Raw genomic sequence first — 25,658 nt, 5'->3', positions numbered from 1 at the left:
AATGGCCAGGGTTACAAGGTTATACTTTAAATCGCAAGATACTATTAGTCCGAAGCACATGTAATAAGTGACCGGTTGTTTTCATGCTGTAACCATCTCCTTCCGCATGCAGAAGGTTGAAGGATTGCATTTCAATACTACAAAGCAGTTTAAAAAATTGTACATGGTGTGAACAGACTTTGTTCTTAAGTTGTAGGGTGTGCTTTCCCACCCAATGAACTGCATGCCTTTGCGGAATCTGTGATCTTCTATACCTATATATCACACAGTTGCTAGAAAATTTTGACGTCTGTAAGCGCGAGTGTGTCCAACTCGACATTGAAGCGTAAGATTAGATTCATCACTGAACCAAACGCCTCGACACTATATAAAAATATATCATGTGTACTGTGTTGCACCATCTAAGTATTATTTGAGACTTTACTTAAAAAATTATGAAACAAATCCAGATACCAAAACAAATAGTGAAATGGCAAAAAAAAAACCACTTTTAACTTCTTTCATTTCTGAAAGTGAGTGAAGAATCAATACAGCAAACGTGTTACATATATTTTCCATAATAACCCAATAACGAACCAAAAAGCAAGTACCGAAAAAAAGTTGATAAAGATGGAAGTGAGACATGTCTATGTTAGCTTTACTATGTAAACATCAGAAGAAAGCTATTTTAGACATGATGACGAGCAGATTCGAAATTAATTATCTTAGATCTGAAACCAAGTGTGCAGCAAAATACATAATTTATTTTCAATTTGGTGGGTGATTCAAATTACAGAGTGCTATTAACGTTAGAGAACAGCAGGATATTATGATATGGGTAACATTCAGTTATTAATCAGTATCTGATTTTCCGTTTGATTCGTTAGTGTGAACGGAACTATTTAACTAAATGGTTACATCACTTTATCTAGAGATAATTGTATTAATTAATCTACAGGGAGTGAAAAGTAAAATTTGACAAGCTATTGCCAGGTAGGAATGTTTAATTATTTTTCTTGCATTTCTCCTTAATGGATTCATCACAGCACAATAAGCATGTTTCGAATCCAAAATCAGATTTTGAAATCGGCTATACATTATAAAGATAAATTTCTGTGGCGCATCTTCACACATAAAACACACAAAAGCTTAGCACTTGTTTGAAGTATGCATTTATCTGATTATTTTGATCAGTACAGCTGGCAGACGATACAAAATCTCGTGCATCGATACTATCTATGTTGAAAGGTAAGAAAAGTTTGTTTACTTAAGGTTTTATGCACGCTATATTTCTGTTTTTCGTACCTATAATGATGAAGAACATTTGTTAATTGACCTTTCAGCAGAACTGTTTCTTCATTTGTTACATATTACAAATTCCACTGTACGTACCAATTAGACACAAACGACGGTATCAAACGTATTTGACATAATAGTATAAGATAAAAGATGACAGTACTGTAATTTGCAATATATGAATTTTATTATTATTTATTCTGATTATTTTTGACTCCAAACGCATTGGAATGGAATTGGTAGTTTTCGTTAAAAAAAAATAATGGATCTTAATTTGTCCCCCTATTCATTCCGTCTCGTGACTAGTAAATGATTATATTTCAGTGCACAAAATACATTTGTATCAGATATCTCTAGTATTTAATGCAGTGTCATAACGGTACTGTAGGACTATCGCCGTCAACTAGAACAGCTTCGGTGTATTGAATTATATATATATAATGGAAACAAAAATATTCTAGATATATATAAATATATAGTTAATAGTATAGTAAATACTAACCTTTACGTTTGTTCTGGGGAAATACAGCAACCAACCAAAGACCACAATCTGTAAGACTGGTGTAGAAGGTCAATTTAACAAGAATGACATCTTTTTTAGATGAATTTTACATCATTTCATTAAAACGAGTTTTGAACACAACACAAATCTACTATAGAGCATTATGTATTCACCCATTTTTAGTGAAAAAGTAATGGGCGACTTTATAATAAGTTTCATGAGGATTATGATCAAACTGCTTTTTAGCTCACCTGGCCCGAAGGGCCAAGTGAGCTTTTCTCATCACTTTGCGTCCGTCGTCCGTCGTCGTCGTCGTCGTCGTCGTCGTCCGGCGTCGTCTGTTAACTTTTACAAAAATCTTCTCCTCTGAAACTACTGGGTCAAATTTAACCAAACTTGGTCACAATCATCATTGGGCTATCTAGTTTAAAAAATGTGTACGGTGATTCCGTCAACCAACCAAGATGGCCGCCATGGCTAAAAATAGAACATAGGGGTAAAATGTAGATTTTGGCTTATATCTCTGAAACCAAAGCATTTAGAGCAAATCTGACATGGAGTAAAATTGTTTATCAGGTCAAGATCTATCTGCCCTGAAATTTTCAGATGAATCTGACAACCCGTTGTTGGGTTGCTGCCCCTGAATTGGTAATTTTAAGGAAATTTTGCAGTTTTTGGTTATTATCTTGAATATTATTATAGATAGAGATAAACTGCAAACAGCAATAATGTTCAGCAAAGTAAGATCTACAAATAAGTTGTCATGACCAAAATGGTTATTTGACCCCTTAAGGAGTTATTGCCCTTTATAGTCAATTTTTAACCATTTTTCGTAAATTTTGTAATCTTTTACAAAAATCTTATCCTCTGAAACTACTTGGCCAAATTTAACCAAACTTACCCACAATCATCATTGGGGTATCTTGTTTAAAAAATGTGTCCAGTGACCCGGCCAACCAACCAAGATGACCGCCATGGCTAAAAATAGAACATAGGGGTAAAATGTAGATTTTGGCTTATATATCTGAAACCAAAGCATTTAGAGCAAATCTGACAGGAGTAAAATTGTTTATCAGGTCAAGATCTATCTGCCCTGAAATTTTCAGATGAATCGGACAACCCTTTGTTGGGTTGCTGCCCCTGAATTGGTAATTTTAAGGAAATTTTGCAGTTTTTGGTTATTATCTTGAATATTATTATAGATAGAGATAAACTGTAAACAGCAATAATGTTCAGCAAAGTAAGATCTACAAATAAGTTGTCATGACCAAAATGGTTATTTGACCCCTTAAGGAGTTATTGCCCTTTATAGTCAATTTTTAACCATTTTTCGTAAATTTTTGTAATCTTTTACAAGAATCCTCTCCTCTGAAACTACTTGGCCAAATTTAACCAAACTTGGCCACAATCATCATTGGAGTATCTAGTTTAAAAAATGTGTCCAGTGACCCGGCCAACCAACCAAGATGGCCGCCATGGCTATAAATAGAACATAGGGGTAACATGTAGATTTTGGCTTATATATCTGAAACCAAAACTTAGAGCAAATCTGACACGGGGTAAAATTGTTTATCAGGTCAAGATCTATCTGCCCTGAAATTTTCAGATGAATCGGACAAGCCGTTGTTGGGTTGCTGCCCCTGATTTGGTAATTTTAAGAAAATTTTGCAGTTTTTGGTTATTATCTTGAATATTATTATAGATAGAGATAAACTGTAAACAGCAATAATGTTCAGCAAAGTAAGATCTACAAATAAGTCAAATGATCAAAATTGTCAATTGTCCCCTTAAGGAGTTATTGCCCTTTATAGTCAATTTTTTACAATTTTCATAAATTTTGTAAATTTTTGTAAATTTTTACATAATATTTTCCACTGTAACTACTGGGCCAAGTTCATTATAGATAGAGATAATAGTAAGGAGCAAGAATGTTCAGTAAAGTAAGATCTACAAACACATCACCATCAGCGAAACACAATCTTGTCATGAATCCATCTGTGTCCTTTGTTTGATATGCACATAGACCAAGGTGAGCGACACAGGCTCTTTAGAGCCTCTAGTTAATATATAACGTCCATAAATCTAGATTTGCGGTATTTTCGATTATTATTAGAGCATTTGCATGTATTAATATTAGGGAATCGATCAAAAAGTGCATATACTTCTTCTGTCTATGTGGGTTATTGAAACGTTACAGAGTACAATATGTATCATTTAACTTATGTACTTATTTAAACTTCAAGCCAATAAAAATCTACAGCTGATTTCAATAATGCCGATACTGTGAACGTCGTTGCGTATAATATTATATTGATAAGATCGAAAAACAAGGCAATATATCTGAATTAATAGAGTTGCATGTGATTTTATTGGTAGTATATTTTTGAAACAATCGTAGTTTCGTATTTCACAGATGTTCAGTATGTATTAGTTTTTATATCAAAACTTCAACGTAGTCGTGATTATTATTCTTTGATTCGTGGTTTATTAAGAATAAGTCTTTGATCATTGTCTTTATAAGTTTTCCTATTTTCATTTATACTTCTCATAAATGTAAGACGCCATCGACTGGTGAAGTCTATTGCACATTGAAATTAAGGATACTATGTGGATGTATATATATTGGGCAAAAATTCAAGATATACCAATTAATAATCATAAACCAATGAAATAATGGCTATGTAGCTGCTCTTCGTCTTGGTGTTCAGCGGGCTAATGTCACGAGTTTACTAAAAAAATAGCTTGTTTGGTTAGGAATGTGATTTGATTATGATGGTTGATTAAAATTTAGTTCGTTAATTTTTTTTTAATTTCACTGAAGACATATTGTCTTCTAGAGATATAAGCGAAAGTCATTTATATATACTATTAACTGATAACACTATTGGTTCTTAGTAAATTAAACACACTTTCGAATGTGACGATAATAATCCTCTTTTGATTATGTCCTTGTATAATTTTGTGTATTTTGCATCATATCCCTATTTAGTTACAATCAAACTGACAATCATTGGAATCCAATGAACTTATAAGGAAAGAATTAACTTGAAACAAAAAGAGGACCATGCAGTCTCCCTTTATGGGATAGCAGACAAATCTTCGCTTTGGCAGTTAAAGAATAAGGAAATACTGGTTTCCCATCCCTCCTTGACGTGTGCACCATGTGCAAAGCAGTAAAGCACTAAAAGAGCCACGGTTGAATTCCCACAGCTGACCTAACTATAGATTGAAGATTATTACGTAACAAATACCGTACAGTATCGTTTCTTATACAATCACTCGGAGGCTGATGCATCCGTGCATTCAGTACTTATGTAGTAGATATATATTGATACACTTAAAAAAATATTGTTTGGCCTGGTAAAACAGGATTAGTTCCTCAAATATCATGATACATATAGCTGCTCTATTTTGTGTTTCTTGCATTTGTAAAGATGTTTTGGATGTTAAAGATCAGCGGCAACAAGGAAGGCATATGAATTTATAGTTTTTAATTAAGATATCCCATACATTCCTGTTCGAAAGTTAAGATTTTAGATTTTATATTGCCTTTTTATGCAAAATTAGTAAATACACTTTAAACTAATTACAATTGCTTCATATGTAATTTAAATGCGTTCACTTTAGAATTTGAAGTATTTCTGTTTCAATATATCCTTGTTATTTTGTGTATTATGCATCAATCAATATTTAGTTACAATCAAACTAATAATCTTTGGAATTCCATGAACTTGTAGGAAATGATTAACTCGAAACAAAAGAAGGACATGTCTCCCTTCATGTGATACCCAACCATGTATTTGCTTTGTAAGTTTAAGAATAAAGGAAATAGCCCATCCCTCTTTGACATGTGCACCATGTGCAAAGCAGTAAAGCACTTTAAGAGTCACGGTTGCATTCCCAAAGCTGACCTAACTATAGATTAAAGGTTGTTACGTAACAAATACCGTACAGTATCGTTGTATATACAATAATTCGAAGGCAGATGCACCGTTCATTCAGTATGTATGTAATAGATATATATTAATACACTAAGAAAATATAGTTTGGCCTGGTATTCTCAAAATCTCGTGATGGATGCTCTATTTTGTGTTTCTTGCATTTTTAATATTTTGAATGTTTAAGAACGACAAGAAACACTTCTGTGTTTTAAGTTTTAAATTAAGATATCCTATTAATTCTTGTTTGAAAGTTAAGATAAAACTCTATTATAGGAAGATCTGGTGCCATAGAAAGGTCTCTTTTAAATTTGTGTGAAAAAAAAACAGATTTTGATCACTTCTTAAAGAAAACAAATTGTATATGCTATGCTCGCATGATTGAAAAGTAAAAGGCTTTTCAAATAGGTTGGTTGAGTTTACAAAGTATTTCCATTTATCTTGTTTCTGTCCTGTAAGATTTTCATGCAATGCTTATTAAAGTTTTTTCGATTGATTTTCAAGAAGAACCAGGTCATGGTTTCTCGAAAAAGTTCCATTTATTGTGTATTTTTTTATTTTCCAACCCGTTATTAACAACTTCAAACGATTTTCAATAAAGCTTTCGAAGTATCTACATAATTCGGTTTAATATGCTTGGTAGTCTTTTTCAAAGTTTTTTTGTATATCGAAATTAGTGATCACAATCTAATTTAGTTGACAGAATCATAAAAAAGCTGGACTGTTGCCGGAACAAAGTTCATTGTCAAACTGCTGCTGATGGATATTTTAGCCGTGATTCTTTTTGAGAATTTGATGTTCTATACAAAAGCTTAAATGTACTATAGCACTACTTTTTCAGGCCTCATATCAAAATAAACCAATATATCATTCTTGGAATCTCAGGTAACGTATAAATATTACCAAAAAGCAACTGTCACCGCCTGCTTGCGTATCCCCAGTTTATACTCATCGTAAAAACAACAATAAATAAAGATTTTATCTTAAAACCTGTTTTTATGAAGACGCTGATGTTAAAAGATTCTGTATCTTGGTTCCTCAGATCTTAAATTAACAGCAACTGGTGATGAAAGTATACATAAATTGTATAAGTTTTTAATATCCTCACAAAATTAATTGTCAGCTCAGTAGGTAAATTAATTATTCTCAAGCGGATATACACTGCATGTCAAGAAAAAGGAACATTAAAACAGATCTATCATTATCAAATATATATTATGCCAAGATAAAAACAAGAGTGAAAAAATGAAACTTTCAGAAATGTTTCAAATATTTCTGATATGTGTCCTGAAGAATGCTTTGCATGTTGTACTTTTAGGGGTAGCTCGTTATAGGGAAATCTTTCACCAAAATCGTTGGGTGTGGTATAGGCTTACTTCTCACGTTCAGTAAAACCTTTGCTTAAGTGGCCCGAGAACACAGTTATTTCGTAGTCTATTTCTTTTAGACATTAAATCAAAATTTAAAAAATTGCACCTGCTCTATCTCAAAAAGATTTTTACAGTGTAGTGTACTACTTTTGGGGCAAATAATATCAAAATTATAGAAAAGTTTACCAGCTCTTACTCAAAATATGGACAATTCTATGTTGAGGGGGTCTATAATTCAGTTTGACAGCTTCAGGCATACTAAAGTAATGTTTGACCTTTCTTTAACTGGACCACATCACTACTTTACATAAAAATTCATCACTCAATTTTTTTAACATGTATATTCATCCCCCTACTTAATATTTCATGCATAAGTTATAAAGAAATAAATTTGGAAAGTGTATGAAAAAAAATTGCAAGTTATACACTGTCCACCCTAGGGACTATATAACTGTGTCCTCGGACCAAGTGGAGCGTCCGTTTTGTTTGCGGGATGTATAAATGCGCAGTCTTGTCCGATCGTAATGGGGACGTTAAATCCGATTCCTCGCGTATCTTTACGCTCTCTGCACATGAAATAATCCTACCAACAATTCTTTGAGGGGTTCTTAGAAGGACATTGCTTGGCACAATTTCTATTCCTATTAAGCATACCCTTATTTTCCAGTTACAGTCCAAATTTCATGCCCTACAAACCTGTCAACCCCTACCATGCAGAATCTACTAATGTATAAATTGTTAAATTGTTCTCGTCTTAAACACACGTGAAATAGTTGCCACTGAAATATTTTAGAGCAAACATCAACCAACAAATTATGTATAACAGATTGTATAAAATACTGTCAACGTCTATCATTTCCGACTTACGGAAGTTCCCCTGGGAACTTTGTTATAAACAATGCCATAATATCTGTTCCTATCGGAACAAATATTATATACCTTGCATTTCGTAAATATTCTAGAATTTTTCTTCCATTTGTAACTTATATTATGAGGGAACTTCTATTTCTTGTCAGAACTTGCCATCGATGTATTTTTTGGGGAAGTTATGTACAAGTAACCATTTAGAAAATGTTGCTTAACTAGTTCATTCTTACTGACAGCATAAGGAAATACAAGCACATAAACTACCACAATTACAGAACTTTATACTCCTAATTCTATTCAGTAATCTTTCAGAAATGTGTATGAAATGTCGAAAATATACTTATAGTTTTGAAGTTTTAAAGCAAACGATCCGAGACTTTGGGAGACACCGATGTCCATACAAAGGAAAGTGTATCCGGATACTGAAGTGTACGCAAGAAAGCGTCAAAACAAAAAAATAATTATTTTAAATAACTATTTAAATATCCAGCTCAAAAGGGGGTGATAAACTTTTAACCTCCCTCTCTTCGTCTGTCTGTCTGTCTGTTTGTAACATGTTTCTGTAGCAATTTCCTTAGCAATAACAAGCCATAGCTTCCTGATATATGGCACTTCGCCTAATTTCTACCGTACAGTGCGACACGTTTTCGGTTCCTACAATATTTTACAACCTATTTGTCAAAAATGTATATCTTTAACTTCAAAAAAGAATCAATAACATTGAGCGGGGTATGACTTTCGAGCACTTACATCTTGCGATAACAAGAAGAACGAACCTATAAATGATTTTTACTTTTATCAGTTGAACAAGACAGTTACCAATCACCAATTAGCCGACATGCATTTCATACCAATTAATATATCAAAAACATATCTACTTGTCTCTGGTGGTAAGTTGTCTCATTGGCAATCATACCACATCTTCTTATTTTTATTTGTAAAATGTCCTTTCAATTATCCAGTCAAATGTTAGTTACCTTTCTAGAGTCATACAGCAACTACAATGCGTTAGGTTGTCACTTGAAAATCATTCGGAAACGTAAAGTTTGGAAAACTAAAAACTGAAGCCTTTCAGAGCGTAAAAAACCAACAAGAAGGTCAAAGCACAATAGCCTAATCCGTGTTTATTAAATAAGATAATAGAAAAAATATTATATTTGATCTGGATAGAGTTTATCGTACCATGTGACCGTATGGTGCTAATTGTTGGAAAACAAAAACTGCTTCATTAATTACAAACCGTGATAGATCCTTTACTATCACTATATGTAACTGAATATTATCTCGATAATGAAAGAATTTATTATAAATTTCTGCTCTGCAGGTGAACTCTTAGTCGCGAATGGTATCACCGGCACAGTAGCTAAGTACTTCGGTACTGGCATAAAATACGGATATTGTTTTATCTAAATTTCCTGTTGTCATACTTAGGAAATCATTTGAAATAAAGGATCTCCCTCATGCAGAGCTCTGATTTCCTGTCCGCGTTATCCTATTTTTTTGGTCTTTTTTTATTCCACCAGCTCTTCTTCGCCCGTATTAAGTTTTGAATTTGCAAATATTTGACACCGAACATCATTAAAGAGACATTTTTGTCTAAATGCACAGCTGATGTAGTAGAACTGGTATCGTTTTATGTTGTTCGCTATACATTATGTACTATATTGTGCCTTCTACAGTAAATCTTTATGTTAAACCTGCATTGAAGGTTGTTATTACAAGATTCTTATCTAATCATACGTCACAATAAGTTTAATATGATATTGTTGATTTTCAAAGTTTCTATAAAAAGTTGTTGATAACTTCTTATACAATTTCAAGAAAATTCGTAGAAACGTTTTCATTGGTGAAGCCTATCTACATTTGAAGATTGCTTATTTAATTTGTAGACATAATTGTCTTCTTTTTATGTTTTAATTGCTTAATTTGAAAACATCTGGATAAGACATACGTTTTTCCCCGGAGAGACATGCATAAGGCGCAAAGATTGCACATGATTTTCACAAAGTAGTAGGGAATCGATATTAGCTCTTAACTGCATAACATTACTTTCACTTACGAGGGAATTAGTCTATTATACTAGGAACTTAAACATGGAAATAAATGATGCCTACAGAATTTAAACATTTTAAAATATAACGTCTGAATGGCCCTCAGAGAAAACAAAAGATTTCAAAACTCGTTAATGAACAGAAAAAAAAACTATTTGGGGTATTTAAATTGTCTTTGTCCCTCAGTTGCACGGCTTTTTGTTTAGCTCAATTAATGCCTTGCATATGCCGTCTCCTCAAACGAAATAACTATCATGTTTTAAAACCATTAACAAATGCGTTCAGATGAAAGATTAATTAGCAAAAGTATTTTACAAGTATGCAATATTTCAAGTTAGTTTTTACATATGCCAATCATGACCACACGTGATCGAGTAAATAAGTATTAAAAATTAACAACAGACGACAGCCTGCACGTGTAGCGTATTCCGCACATTTTGTAAATGAAAGAAGGAGCAAATACCCTTAGCTCTAGTAGTACATTGAGACAATTAGAGATTCTGTTAAGTTAAAGTAATTTACTTACCAAAGGATAGTTGATATCTCAATATACATTCAATACATGACAAACTAACATTTAGTAACGTCAGAGAAATGGTGAAAATAATTCCAGGAACTTTGAAAAAAATGTCTTTACTTAAACCCGGCGGTCACTATCAAAGTTTTTCATCAAAAGTTTGGTCCAAGAAAAAACTGCACTGTGATTAGACAATTCCCGTCCAAGTCCATCCAGATTCTAAGAAAAATAAGATGAGATTCCATTCCATCTACATGTAAGTCGTATCACTATCAAAGTTTTTCATAAAAAATTTGGTCAAAGAAAAAACTGCACTGTGATTAGACAATCCCCGTCCAAGTCCATCCAGATTCTAAGAAAAATAAGATGAGATTCCATTCCATCTACATGTAAGTCGCATCACTATCAAAGTTTTTCATCAAAAATTTGGTCAAAGATAAAACTGCACTGTGATTAGACAATTCCCGTCCAAGTCCATCCAGATTCTAAGAAAAATAAGATGAGATTCCATTCCATCTAAGTCGTCAAAGTTTTTGATCAAAGTTTACTTTGACGGTTGCAACTATAAAAAAAAATCCATCAAAAACCTTGACCAAGAAAATTTGTACAAGAAATCTTTCCTATTGTTAATAATCCATTTTTAGATGGTGACATTCTCTTGGCACCATCTTATGGTGTTAATATATTTCAACTTGATTTTAACATGATGTAGACATAATCTTTCGAACAGTTTAATTAAGGTCTGGAGCTGGCATGTCAGTAACTACTAGTATTCCTTTGATAAATTATGTTGATTATTGTCATTTCGCTTAGTTTCTTCTGTTACCTATTCTAACATCGGACTCGGACTTCTTTTAAACTGAGTTTGACTGTGTGTATTGCTGTGTGTTTGTTTATTTCACACTGGTTAGAGGCATTGGGGGAGGGTTTAGATCTCACAAAACATGTTTAACCTTGCTGCATTTTTGCGCCTGTCCCAAGTCAGGAACCTCTGGCTTTTGTTAGTCTTGTATGTTTTTTAAATTTTGGTTCATTTATATGTTTCGGAGTTTAGTGTGACGTCCATTTTCGCTGAACTAGTATACATTACTTTTAGGGGCCAGCTGAAGCCCGCCTCCGAGTGCGGGATATTCTCGCTGTGTTGAAGACCCATTGATGGCTTAGGGCTGTTTTCTGCTCTTTGGTCGGGTTGTTGTTTCTTTGACACATTCCCCGTTTACATTCTCAATTTTATTTGATAGTGACAACGGGCCTTTAGGGCCAACTATTGTTTTGCATGGAATGAGAACGACACACAAACAGTCGTCTTTAATGTTGGAGTGATCTATATACTTTTCGCAGTGAATCATAAATCAGGCATATATTTTATGTTAAGTGTTGAAGTAAATATAAACCAGATTCCAACACATTATAAGATACTGAATTGTTTTAATTATCTTATATCTTCTTTGCCCATCTACAACAAAAATGTAAAACCACAGGGTTCTTCATTTAACAGTCGTTAGTGCTTGACAAAAATATTTCTTTACTTTATCGTTTATATTTTTTTATATTTCTATTGTAATGTTATTGGATGCTAATGACATTACAGGCCGATCTGGAAGATTTAAAAAATAATTTAATGTACTCGAAAAAAAATCGTGTAATTTTCTGGGCTTTTCATTTTCCACTGTTACTATATATCGACATATACTTTACATTATACGGTCTTTAATTTTCCCTCATTCACTGATATATGATACGCATAAAGGACAACAGGGGTTAAATATTGGACGGACCACTACCAGCACCAGACTCATTTTAGGCTGAGAGGCACGCACAAACATAGGCAAATAACAACGAAATAATATGTTAGGCACATCATGCGATGTTGCATCATGTATTTAGTAACCGTTTAACACAGTACCACAAGATATTAATCCTGTCTTAAAGACAAGCGCATTGAACAAGTATTATGATAAATCAAAAGACTTGGTGATACCAAAATTAAAGTTTTTTAAGAATCATAACTTTTTTTATTTTTGCAGGATGATAGACCAATCAGATCTCAGCGGTAATAACTGCACGTCTTTTATCAATATTGTATGGATTACAATTGTTTTTGTCTTGAATGCTTGTACTTGTGCTGATTACACACGAATACGTAAGTTAGTGACATTATGCTTCAATTGTCGAAATTAAATTGTCAAGTTTAACTCTAATTTGAATCTAGAATCAACGATAGCATTGCTATATCCTCTTTTTATGTTTAGACGACTCAAAACTACGGTATATATTATTTCTGTTCCATATTGTCAACATGCCATTCTTGATTAGTAAAATATGTTCTGGTTCAGCGTCTATAGATATAGGAAGATGTGGTCTATGCCGTTTATTCGTGTCTCAAATGAAACAATAAGCAGCGCGTACTGTTTTGCTTTGCGATGTCACATACAGAGATGTGTTCTTCACTAGAAAAATAACTCCTTGATTCATAAGTTCATGTTGGCCACGGCCTCCGTTATGAGTTTATATTGAAAGATCGTTGCAATGTCTAAACTGTGCACTGCTATAAGATTTTTAATTTACAACAATATACGTTCCATATAATGACTCTCTCATGATTCGTGATCAATGTAAAAATACCGAATTAAGTGAATTGAATTACTTTATGGGGTTAGCCTTAAAGGTAATTGCTCATAGCCAAATGATGGAGAACTAAAAATGCATAACATTAAAAGAAAGCGATATGTTAAACAAGGATCTTTAGAAATAACCATATCCCTCTGCGACTTGGTTGAGTGTATATATATATATATATATATATATATATATATATATATATATATATATATATATATATCTGCTTTTTAGTCCCCTACCGACGAAGTCGAAGGGGACTTTATGTTTGCACTCTGTCCGTCTTCTGTCTGTCTGTCTGTCTGTCTGTCCATCCGTCAGTCCGGCAAATCAGTTTTCCACATTTTTTTTCGTGCTTTAAGATATTGATTTGATATTTGGTGTATTGTTTAATCATGACAAGTTACAGATCAAGTTCGAATTTTGTTCCTGTCTGACGATTTTGTGCAGAGTTATGGTCCTTGAACTTAGAAAACTCACTCAAATAATCAGTTTTCCGCACTTTTTTTTGTCTTGCTTGAAGATATTGATTTGATAATTGGTGTATAGTTTTATAATGACAACTTACAGATTAATTTCGAATTTTGTTCCGATCTGATGATTTTGTGCAGAGTTATGTTCCTTGGACTTAGAAAATTCACTCAAATAATCAGTTTTCCGTACTTTTTTATGTCATGCTTGAAGATATTGATTTGATAATTGGTGTATTGTTTAATCATGACAAGTTACAGATCAAGTTCGAATTTTGTTCCTGTCTGACGATTTTGTGCAGAGTTATGGTCCTTGAACTTAGAAAATTCACTCAAATAATCAGTTTTCCGCACTTTTTTTTGTCATGCTTGAAGATATTGATTTGATAATTGGTATATAGTTTTATAATGACACCTACTTACAGATCAAGTTCGAATTGTGTTCCGATCTGATGATTTTGTGCAGAGTTATGTTCCTTTGACTTAGAAAATTCACTCAAATAATCAGTTTTCCGTACTTTTTTATGTCATGCTTGAAGATATTGATTTGATAATTGGTGTATTGTTTAATCATGACAAGTTACAGATCAAGTTCGAATTTTGTACCTGTCTGACGATTTTGTGCAGAGTTATGGTCCTTGAACTTAGAAAATTCACTCAAATAATCAGTTTTCCGCACTTTTTTTTTGTCATGCTTGAAGATATTGATTTGATAATTGGTATATAGTTTCATAATGACAAGTTACAGATCAAGTTCGAATTTTGTTCCAATCTGATGATTTTGTGCAGAGTTATGTTCCTTGGACTTAGAAAATTCACTCAAATAATCAATTTTCCACACTATTTTTTCTGTCATGCTTGAAGATATTGACTTGGTATTTGTTATATAGTTTACACCATGACAAGTTATAGATCAAGTTAGTATTTTGTTCCAGTACAATGAATTTTTAACCGGTAGGGGACTATGTATTGCCAGGCAATACTCACAGAATGCTTGTTTCAGTATTTATTCGGACCAAGATGTTGCTAGAAACCAAAGTATACATAATTTGCTTTAAAAAAAGAAAAGAAATATCAAATTAATAATCAGACCATACATACAAGAATTAATACCCAAAAAACGAATACAATAACTTAACTTTAAAAAAGAGGATGAACCATGGTAAGCAGTTGTTGCTTATTATGTCATGTTCGTTAATTGTCATTCATAGACAATAACAGATGTGAAAAATTGTTCTTCTGGTCATGAAATAATACTCGAGAATACATATCTACTCATATACTTTGTCTCCATTTTGGTAGTAACCAAATTTTTCATTATGCCTCTCAGTTGAAAGCAACAAATAAACAATAAAGTGATTTTTTAGTACAAACAGCTTGGATAACTTAGAAAAATCCCATTATATACAATATGACTTTATCAGCTAAATTACATATTATTTTATTTTAACAGTTGATTTTATTTCCCCGATAGTAAGAGATACCCGATCCACACTGTTTATTATTGTACTAGACCGGGAAGTGTCAGCAAGGTCGAATTAATCATTTGGTTTTACTTCTTTACCAATTAGACCAGTCCTGGAACTAATTTTAATTTAATTACACTGCATACTGCGATTCTGAGAGTTCTGACATCACTATTTCCATCTTTTGTTATGCGTAAGCTGTTCTATTACTTAATCTGTTTTTGTATTTTATATCTTTCTTTAACCAGATTTATCATTTGTCTTAAGTTTATGGCGATTGCAATGCATCTTTCAGGTGCCATGCCTGGCTTAACATAAGCAAATATTTGATGGCATTTTTGGCATACGCACGAAGGATTAATTCGTTTGCTGTGATTTGCTTCGAAGGTTCATGCGTGCATTTCAATTCGGCGAATACAAGTTGAAAAGAACTAAACAAAAAACTTTATTAATGATGTTGACATTTTCATTTTGTTTATTTATGTATTTTTATTCTATCAGGCTTATATCATTACCATCTCAGTCTGCTTTATATTTTTCAGTCTTTTGATTAAAGCGAAAGTACGTAAGCAATGTGGCCAACATTTTTCATGACTCTTTCATGACTTAATCTGAAAGACGATGAAACTACTTTGAATATTGATATTGTGTGCTTGAATAATATTTCAAACTATATTTTTTTTTAAACAAAAAGTTGTTGAACGCTTCTTTGCTAATCAATACAATACAATCTTGATGCAAAATATTGCAAATCTTACATAATTTTTGTAAAATCTTGCATTGAGGGACATCCATAATCAAAAAAGAATAATAGTGCGATTTCGAAATATGAGGAAACTGTAAATTTCAAACATCTTTTTAATTGAACATGTTATTAAACATTTTAATTTGTACTTCAATATAACATTAATATTTGTAAAATGAATTTTCTAACTTTTTTAGATACGCATTTTTTCTGAAATCTTTCAAAATTGCTCAAGATTTCATTTAGGAGTTTAATATAATTTGGTCACATGTTCAGAAATACGACATATTTTTGTATCAACCTCGAAGCTCGTGTATGAAGCTGTGTTTGCTCGAGACTACAAATAACTCTCCTATTTGTTTTTTACAACGATTTGTCACATTAAAAAAATTGCACCAATAGTTTTTCCAAAATCTTTTCTGTGTGTAATGTACAGCACAATGCCTAAAATATATCAAAGATTTAGAAAAATTTAAGTAACACAGATCCATACACATCCATACCGGTAAAGACATGTCCAAAGATGTTCCGCTAACTGTAAATATTACCCTTTTCATCATTCCTTTAATCAAATTTAACTGGACAGTTAAAATAAAACATCCAAAAATTAATTTCAACACTAAGGAGTAAGTATTTTCTTTCATTTCCACCCCATAAATACTAAAAAAAAATGACCGAAAAAGGGAAAGAATAGAAAAAATACCTTATAATGATTAAAGAGAACTATATTCGTGATATGTTATTGTTAATTTTAGTAAAGATGGGAGGACTTTTGAAAATGGCTTGTGTTAAATAGATTAAAAAAAAATTGTTCCTACTTCTTTTCATATTTAATATCTATAAGTTTTAAAAGTGTATAAACTCTGCCATTGATTTCATTTGTTTTTTTTTTTTAAATTTGAATGTTTAACCTATGAAATCTTTGCCTATATAAATTATCTATTTCAGTAAATGCGAATGATGTAAACATTTGTAAGCAACCTTTATATTATGATATGGACACATTGTATATAATTCGAGCCCAGAATAAAATATACAGTCGTAATTGTGAACTCAGATTTCTGGACTGGAATGATGCTATTGTCGGACAACCTTGTGTTAGTTTATGTGTCCGTGTACATAATAATTCTATGAAAAGCTGTGATTTTCGAATGACATATTATGACGGTCTTGGAGATCTAAATGCTCAGGTAAGTGGTTAACTCAATAAATGGTTTGAGAAAATGAAAATAGATATAAAAACTGTAAAATTTTTCAATTTAATCTCAAAGTATTGTAATGCTTTTTTATTGGAAACATATCGTTATATTATTTTGGCCATATTATTATTGTAAGGTATTTATTTCTCTTGTGTATAAGGACAATTTTGCAGTATCCATGCAACCCACTTTAGATTTGGCTTTTCATTGGTTTATTCAAATACGATATTAATTATATTAATGGTTTCAAACTTTGATCACGAACACAAACACCGAGGTAGTAAAGTTTCATGATGACATGTGAAAGTAGATGCCCATTTGATATTCCGGGTTGGTCGAGAGGTGGGGGTTTTGTAATACTATTCTGTGTATATGGAATTTAAACGAAAACAGCGATTCAACTTTGGAATGATTTATTACATATTATATTTCCAGTTGGTTAATTATTTATGTGATTTAAGTACTAGGGTTTTTAAAAATTTGAGTTCACTAAAATGAATGCTGTGGTTCGATATGATCGACCAAAGGACAACGATGTGAAATATTCAAGGTCTAGGTAGGACATTCAACAGTGATCAAAACCCATAGCGTATTGTTACCTATAACTTGGATGGAGAGTTGTCTCATTGGCACTCATACCACATCTTCCTATATCTATATAATGTGAAACAATTAAAAAGAGAGAAAAAATGGACTGATGTATACTACAATAATAAACAGAAACAATGACAAACAGTTACCAACGACAACCACAGTTACCAACGACAACCATAGATTACAGGCTCTTGACTTGGAGCAAGAACATAAGGAACGTAGCGGCGTTTAATATTATAGTTAGCGTTTAAACATACTTATTAACTGTGACAATGTAACCTATATGTCACATTCTACTATATTCAACTCTGTAATATCATTTAAAGCCCATGGTTAAGTTTCCAATTGTGATTCTTTAAGCTTTTATCATTGTTTTTACCCCCATTTGGTATCTTCTCCTTATTTCACTGTAATTTCACATTAGGACTATGCTAGCCCAAAACGCGAAAGTTGCATTTTTTCAATAAATTTCACCGATGTTTTTTAACGTTAATTCGTCAACTTTTGATTTTGATTACATGTAAGTATAGATAAAGCTTGTTAATTAAAGGCACAAGAGGAATGTTTTGACGGAACGGGTGAATAGTATGATTCTCATCAGTTAAGAATTTTTAAATTTTTAAATTCTATTTTATTTCAGAGTTTTGACTGTCATTCATTTCCGCCAATATTATGGTGTTCTAGAAAAAATGAAATTAAAATAGAGTTTACTGAATTGAAAAAATATAAAGGATCCGGTTATGACATAACCCTTGAGGTGACCTCCTACTGTTCCCATGATGAGGATTCTACTAAAGGTATGTCGAAGAACAATTAAATGTATCAAATTTAGAATTACTAATAATATTGGCAGATTTCATTTGTAAATAAACCCATGAAGAACATTGAACTGAAACATTTTAATTAAGAGGAGTGTATGCTACTTATATTACAAGAAAACTTCAATCAGAACACTTTCGTCTTCAAATGTTAACATTATATTATATCAAATACTTCGGGAAACTGTTGGGGAAATCGTTTATAGTTTGATTGACCCTTTGGTGTGCTCGATTATTACACCACCAAAGAAGCAATCATAAAAAAAACCATTCTATCGTAAAGTAAAGTAATTGTGTTTATATTGTAGATTCCGACAGGTATAAATATAATTTACTGAATTATAAATGTTATCACATTCTGTTAGATTAAGATAAAATTTGTTTTGCAGATGAATAAGATTGAAAATATTTTATTTGTTTTTCATCACCATGAAAACAATACTTGTTTACAAATAATAAACTACACGACGTATTCTATATAAATAAACTACATGAAAGCTAGTTCTCTAAAATACACGATCTTTTGTCTTAATTTCATAAATGATTATGAAACTGAGCATTCGATGTTTCAATGATAAAAATGATTAAAACAAAAATCAGTTTCGGTTTTTATAATGATATGTCATTTATTTATTTTGGTATTATTATAGGCACTGATTCCGGTGTAAAGCGGAAGGGCGATTCGTATAATGAAGAGAAAAGGAAGGAAGAGAAAAGAACTAGAGATACAGTTATCATTGCCGGTTCCCTTGTTAGCACAGTTTCGTTTATACTAGTTATTTGCTGGGTAACATATTGTTGCTGGAAACGGCAACATCCATCAGATTCCGTGTCATCAAATAGACCACATGTAGCCGGCAGCAATACATCTTCATCAACACCTAAATCAGAAGGTATTGAACTGTGTATTGAATACTTGCATGGGCGTTCCTTCTTAATTTAAAAGGATGATACTTTCCGTTTCTAAGAACATTGGCAACATATCATGTGCTCCTAAAACAAGAACAAATAATTAGACATTTGAAACACTGAATGTTTACAAGTATATATTAAGTTATGGGAGCAAACCGGCGTCCTCTTTAAATTGGTTAGGTAAGATTAGTATAGATTTATAGCTCTCAAACATTTTGTAAAAGCCTGATTGTCGCCATCACGTAATTAGATAATCATAATTGCTTAAATGTACATTGCACATTAGATTTTTAATTTACTTAACTTATTCTGTAACTAAAACCAGTAAATGCATAATTACTTTTTTATTAACATTAGCACAGGAAAAATATCATCAAATTTGGGGGATTTTAATGAAATACATCATTAAATGGTGTTTGAGCAAAATTGAATTTCTATTACTTTGCATCAAACATTCGACTTGATATAAAACTTTAAAAGTTTGATGCACCCTGGGGCAGATAAGTCTCTGAACCTAAATCATGGTTGATATCTTATGCATCGATAAAGAATTATAGATAAAAATTCAAGCACAACTAACGGGTTCATATATTCCTATTATATAGGGCGGACCATAACACCTGAACCCTAGTAATTGTTTAAAATATAAGTAAAAATCTGATTTAAATGTGATTTGAGATGTTTGAACAGCTAGAGAAGGCATGGAATCTGATAGAATTTCATAAAGATTTATGCAGGTATATTGAACATGAACGGAACACAAATGAAAACTTAAGCTTGAGCAACATGGCTTTAGCTGCTCTTGGGGATTTTCATCACAATACTGCCCTGCGATGAGCAGTATATTGAGTTTATTTCCAATTCCTTTGTTAATTGTAACCACGGCAAAGTATGACATGAAAGTATATATTCAGATAGGCATATTAGTTAAAAATATATTAAGTCTACAAAAAAGATTATCGGATTTCACAATCATAGTAAAGGACGAGGAACTCCAAGCACAAACAGTGCGTATAGTTGTGAATAATAAACATTTAGAAACAAAAGTAAGAATGTCTTTGTTATATGATATTTACAGGATCCGGTCAAAGACCATGTCAGTATTCAGCATGTGCTACAACAGGAACGACCACTCAACAGTATTACCAGCCACAAGGAAGACAATTTTTACAACAGAAACCAACACATCCATATGTCAATGCTTATAATTACCCACGTTCTAATACAGATAGGTAAAAGGTTTATACTATAATCTATGCAGTAATACTTCCTTAGAAATGTTTATAATACTACAAAGTATGATTTGATTTTAGTTACATCACGCGTTAAGTAAGAAACATGTAAAAGTTATCTCTAAATTGCTAAATTAAAAACAACTTAACAAATCAGTAATTTCAAATCGTGTCTGCGTGTCTTTCCTGTAATTTAAAACATGTGACATGTAGTAGTTAAAACTGGATGTTTTTTTCTTTTTTTAATGGTTACTAATTACTGCATGACCGTTTAAATATATAGAATTCCAATTAATTTTATTTCAAGATTCTTTATTTCTCAAACACCATATAGTTACAATGGTACAAAGAAGTTCATCAAAAGTTATAACATAACATAAACACACATGACAAGATGAGAAGAAAAAATAAAATAAAACAAAATAACACAGTAGTGGCGAAGAGTGGTGATTAACCAGGAAGACTTGCTTGAAAAGTTATAACCCTGATAAATTTGCACAGCTTTTTTAACTTATTTTTTAATTTTAACTGAAATAGTTTTCCAAACTTTAGTATATTACTTCTGTGCAAGAAAAAAGTATCCAAATATTGTGCTCGAAAGTTTGTCAAAGAACTACACTGCAAAATGTAATGAAATTCATCCCCAATCTCGTTACAATGACATAAATTACAATATCTATAGTTACGTTCAATTTTATTCCATCTACCAGTTTCGATGGGTAACTTGTGGTTTCCCGTTCTAAATCTACAATATGTTATTCTATCTTTATCACTTAAAATATTCAGATATTCTTCATATTCAAATTTTTGTTTAAACAATTTGTAGGCCAAACGTTTTGATGAACAGTCAATATCTGCTCTCCATTTCTGTTGAAACTGATCAAATAACCTTTGTTTTAAACATATACCCAACCATTTAGGATTAAAATTTCCTTGTGACAACCATATATTGCTGTATCCACATCTATCTAATGTATCTTTAACGTATTTCAACCAATCTGACCTAAATTGGTTGTCAGAATTCTTCAAGATCATGTATCTGTATAATATTTTAGCAATCCTGTTATCATTCCCATTTACCATTTTTGACCAAAAATTAACCATACGCAGCTGTATATATAAAGACATGGGATAAATACCAAGTTCACCATAAATCATAAAATTAGGTGTCGACTTCTTAAGGTTAAGTAATAGTTTACAAAATTTTAAGTGCACTCTTTCTATAATATCAGTATTACTGAAACCCCAAATCTCGCATCCATATAGTAGGATTGGCTTCACAATTTTATCAAATAGATCATATTGAGATTTCACTGACAAGTTGTGCAACCTCCCCTTTTTCAATACTTTATACATTGCTTTATTTGCTTTTCGAACTAAAATTTTCTTAGCACTCATAAAGCTACCTGTTCTTGAAAAATTCAACCCAAGGTATGTCAGTTCATTAACTATCTCCAATGCATTTCCAGCATAAATAAAATTAATATTTTTGGGTAATCTACCACTAGAAAAAATTATAATCTTAGTTTTACTAGTGTTTACTTTCAATTTCCAGGTTCTGCAATAATCATGGAATATATCTAATTGCAACTGTAGATCAGATGCATTATCAGAAAATAACACTGTATCATCTGCGTACAATAACACAAAAAGTTTTAGGTATATATCAAACTCATCCTCTATTTCATCAGTAATACAATTTAAACCACATACATTTTTTTCTTCAATAAATTGCTGAAGATCGTTCAAATATAAAGAAAATAAAAAAGGAGACATATTTTCACCCTGTCTTACACCAATATTACATGAAAAGTATTCTGACATTTCACCATTAAATACAATGCGAGATTTAATACCAGTGTACATATTAAAAATTACGTTATAAATTTTACCGTTAATATCATTTATAAGTAATTTATGCCAGAGACCCTCTCGCCAAACAGTATCAAAGGCTTTAGCAAAATCAACGAATGCACAGAATAGTTTCTTTTTCTTATTTTTCATGATACTAATAAGCATGTAAATAACAAATAAGTTATCTGTAGTTGAATAACCTTCTCTGAAACCAGCTTGATTTTGACATAATAAACAAAAATCATCAGAAAATTTATTCAATCGTGAATTCAAAATAGAAGTGAATAATTTTCCAAAGCAGCTTATAACTGTTATAGGTCTAAAATTGCTAGGATCATGTTTGTCTCCTTTATTCTTAAATAAAGGTATTATATTTCCAGAAAGCCAAATATCAGGAATAATACCACTGTCAAATATGATATTAAAAAGTTTCACAAACACCTGTGACATAACACTAAATGAGTGTTTCAAATATTCATTTACAATCATATCATCACCCGAGGATTTATTATTTTTCAATTTTCTCAAAGATTTTTCAATTTCCTCTTCTGTAATAGGTGAGTTTAATATATCATTTAAATTTTCTACATTGTTCTGATTTTCTAAAACAATCTCATCATCTTCAGAATTTCCTAAATTTAAATTCTTAAAATAATCAAACAAAATATTAATAGGTATACATGGATTGTTTCCCCTTCTACCACCGTTCAATATCTTCCAGTATTCTTTCGGGTTAATCGATCTTAAGCTTTCTATCTTATTTCGAATGAAAGCTACTGAAAAAAATAGTTTCAACTATTTTACGAGCGCACGTTAATTTGCTTGAACCGTTTTCGTTATTTTCAGGTATATACAATTTCCAGACTCTGGAATTGACATGAAAGAGTCTTTTGTACAATATAAAAGCCAACCACCAACCAGAGACGTACATTTCCAAGATGAACATTTTCTAAGTTTGGACCATATGGAAGGAGGACATTCATATGATGCTGATGATGATAGCCCAGAGAAAGACATAACACCACCTGTACCTCCAAGACCAAATTTAACTCAGCATCAAGGAAGACAATACTTTATATGAATAAATTGTATTTGTATAAATCTAATCCTTATGGATTATGGTAGAGAGAGAGAGAGAGTTTTAACACAATTTCGTAACAAACTCCATAGATATTTGTACACTTTATTTGAGATCAGTGCTCAATTTTCATCACAATTGATTAACTTGATCCAAAATTGGGTAATCATTTGACCATGGAAGTATTATAGTGTCAATATAATACTTCCATGATTTGACCAATCTTCATCAATCTATGTTGGTATTGTCTCGCTATTTCTTTGTAAAAGTTAAAAAAAAACATTTATTGAGTTATATTATGTTGAGAAAGTAAAGTGTTGTCTTGTATGAGCTTATCGATCAATTCCTAAACCAGATAATACTGAAGTGTCTGTTTTCCTTGGTTTCGAAGAAAATCGGACAAATAGTAATAATTACAGTAAACACCGATATCAAATGTGGTATTATTGAACAATGAATGTATTAAATGTACACAATATATAAACAATACAGTTAACCATGACCACAAGGAATATTTCCTTTTTAGGCTTTGATCACCTTCCAAGACGACGGTTGTTGCATACAAATAAAAGTAAGATATTGTAACCCTTCTATAACAAATGATATATATGTCAGTGTTTGGTAAGACTTTGTATAGCCCGAAACTTTAATTTAAATGTTATATGTTCGAATTCCTTTTAATTTTTCAGTGCATTCCTCTTGGTTTTTTGTTTTGTCCTCCGAATTCCTACCTGGTTTTTCCTCAAGCGTATCTGCCTAAGTATTTGTTGCTGATTTGTGTATTCACATACGGGAGCTTTATTGTGTGTGTGAAACGTTTTATTTCAAAAGTACTTCAGAGACTGGATAATTTAAATATAATTAAGTTTATTCATAATAATATTGTGGTCCATCTTAAAATTTGTGATTACAGCTGCAACTGCGGAGAATACTTTACCGTGATTAAACAGATTCTGTTTTAATTTGCTCCCAGATTTGTTTGATATTATATATATAAATGATAACCTTACTTAAAAGAAAATAAATACCTATATAGACTTCATAACGTAACCAGTCAGCTACACCGGTTACATTGCTTAAGGATCGAAATATGATAATCCATTTTTAAAGTTAAGTTCGAGTTATAGTCTTAAATCTTTGAAAAAAAAAATTATACTTCATATCGACTGAACAAAAGGCTGGAGTACTCTGATGCAGAAATGATACTGCAATGGTTCTTCAATCAATGTGTTATTTCTGTGCAGATCTGAAGCATAAAATAAGATGACCCACACCGTGAAAGTTTAATACAGAACCTGAATGCGCATCAAACTCTTTCTAATAAAATCCATGTTATGCACAAATAATGGTATGGTGAACTCACCAGACTCAAGCTAGCGAACACTAAGCCAGCGAACAATAAGATGCATCAAGCTAGCGAACAATAAGCCAGCGAACAATAAGAAAACGCGCCAACATGATCATGCCTAAAAACAGAAGACTTGCAATAACACAAAACGTCCTTTTAATTCTAATGACACTAATTTCCAGTAGGAGAACGAAATGCAATTCCATTTTAACACAGACAAAGTTAATTAGTTATTCGTGTATCTAATACAACTGTTTTTTAACCGGACATCTAAAATTTCTATTAGGTAATCCTTTCTCTTTTTAGTGCTCTCTGATTAGAGATGGGTTTGTTGTTTTTATAATAATGAAACAATTAATAACAATAGTTCACACTGACTAAACTAGTGTACATGTAACGATACAAATAAATCTTCTACTTTACATATGCGTTTGAAAAGAAAAGAAAAATAAATCATCTGATTTTGGAACGTCCAGTATTTTTTGTTAGATTTTCTTTAGAAATAAAAGCATTATACGCAGTTTTCTTCTTTTGTCAAAGAACTAGTTCATTTTTCTAATTATTCAAAAGTATGTCGTCACTCTGGTAATGTATTTACTATATTTCGACAGGAAGAGTGATAAGTGTAAGAGAGGCACCCAAATAGAACGAGAAAAGAATTGACATAAAGATTTTGGTCCAAAGTTGGGGTAGGGTGACCCTACCTCCACCCAATTTTAATTCATAAAAAAGTCCCTACGGCAAAGGTTTTGTCCACACTAGGTACAAATGATAGGCAATTGCCTAAGGTTGCCTGGACCCAA

The 25,658-nt window shown here is 31.9% G+C and overlaps 1 protein-coding gene across 2 annotated transcripts; it reads left to right on the top strand.

The window, feature by feature from the left end:
- The first annotated feature begins 681 nt into the window (after nt 1-681).
- LOC127731227 (uncharacterized) lies at nt 682-24,866 on the top strand. Of its 2 annotated transcripts, none has more exons than XM_052240225.1 (7): nt 682-972; nt 12,548-12,663; nt 16,769-17,010; nt 18,254-18,410; nt 19,082-19,324; nt 20,422-20,575; nt 23,276-24,866. In XM_052240225.1, exons 2-7 carry the CDS (start codon nt 12,549-12,551, stop codon nt 23,508-23,510), a joined length of 1,146 nt encoding a protein of 381 aa, XP_052096185.1. In that variant the 5' UTR covers nt 682-972; nt 12,548; the 3' UTR covers nt 23,511-24,866. The 2 variants fall into 2 exon arrangements, with proteins under 2 accessions (XP_052096185.1, XP_052096175.1); XM_052240215.1 differs by lacking the exon at nt 682-972 and adding an exon at nt 1,054-1,227.
- The last annotated feature ends 792 nt before the right edge of the window (nt 24,867-25,658 follow it).

This window comes from Mytilus californianus, unplaced genomic scaffold, assembly GCF_021869535.1.
Source record: "Mytilus californianus isolate M0D057914Y unplaced genomic scaffold, xbMytCali1.0.p SCAF_1, whole genome shotgun sequence".
Classification (NCBI taxonomy): Eukaryota; Metazoa; Mollusca; class Bivalvia; order Mytilida; family Mytilidae; genus Mytilus; species Mytilus californianus.
This window is presented reverse-complemented; position numbering and strand designations above follow the sequence as displayed.

Excerpts from the sequence above, each read along its gene's own strand:
- LOC127731227 (XM_052240225.1), top strand. The coding sequence starts at position 12,549 with ATGATAGACCAATCAGATCTCAGCGGTAATAACTGCACGTCTTTTATC. Across the intron at positions 17,011-18,253 it reads TTGGAGATCTAAATGCTCAG|AGTTTTGACTGTCATTCATT; the intron begins GTAAGTGGTTAA and ends ATTTTATTTCAG. Across the intron at positions 18,411-19,081 it reads TGATGAGGATTCTACTAAAG|GCACTGATTCCGGTGTAAAG; the intron begins GTATGTCGAAGA and ends GTATTATTATAG.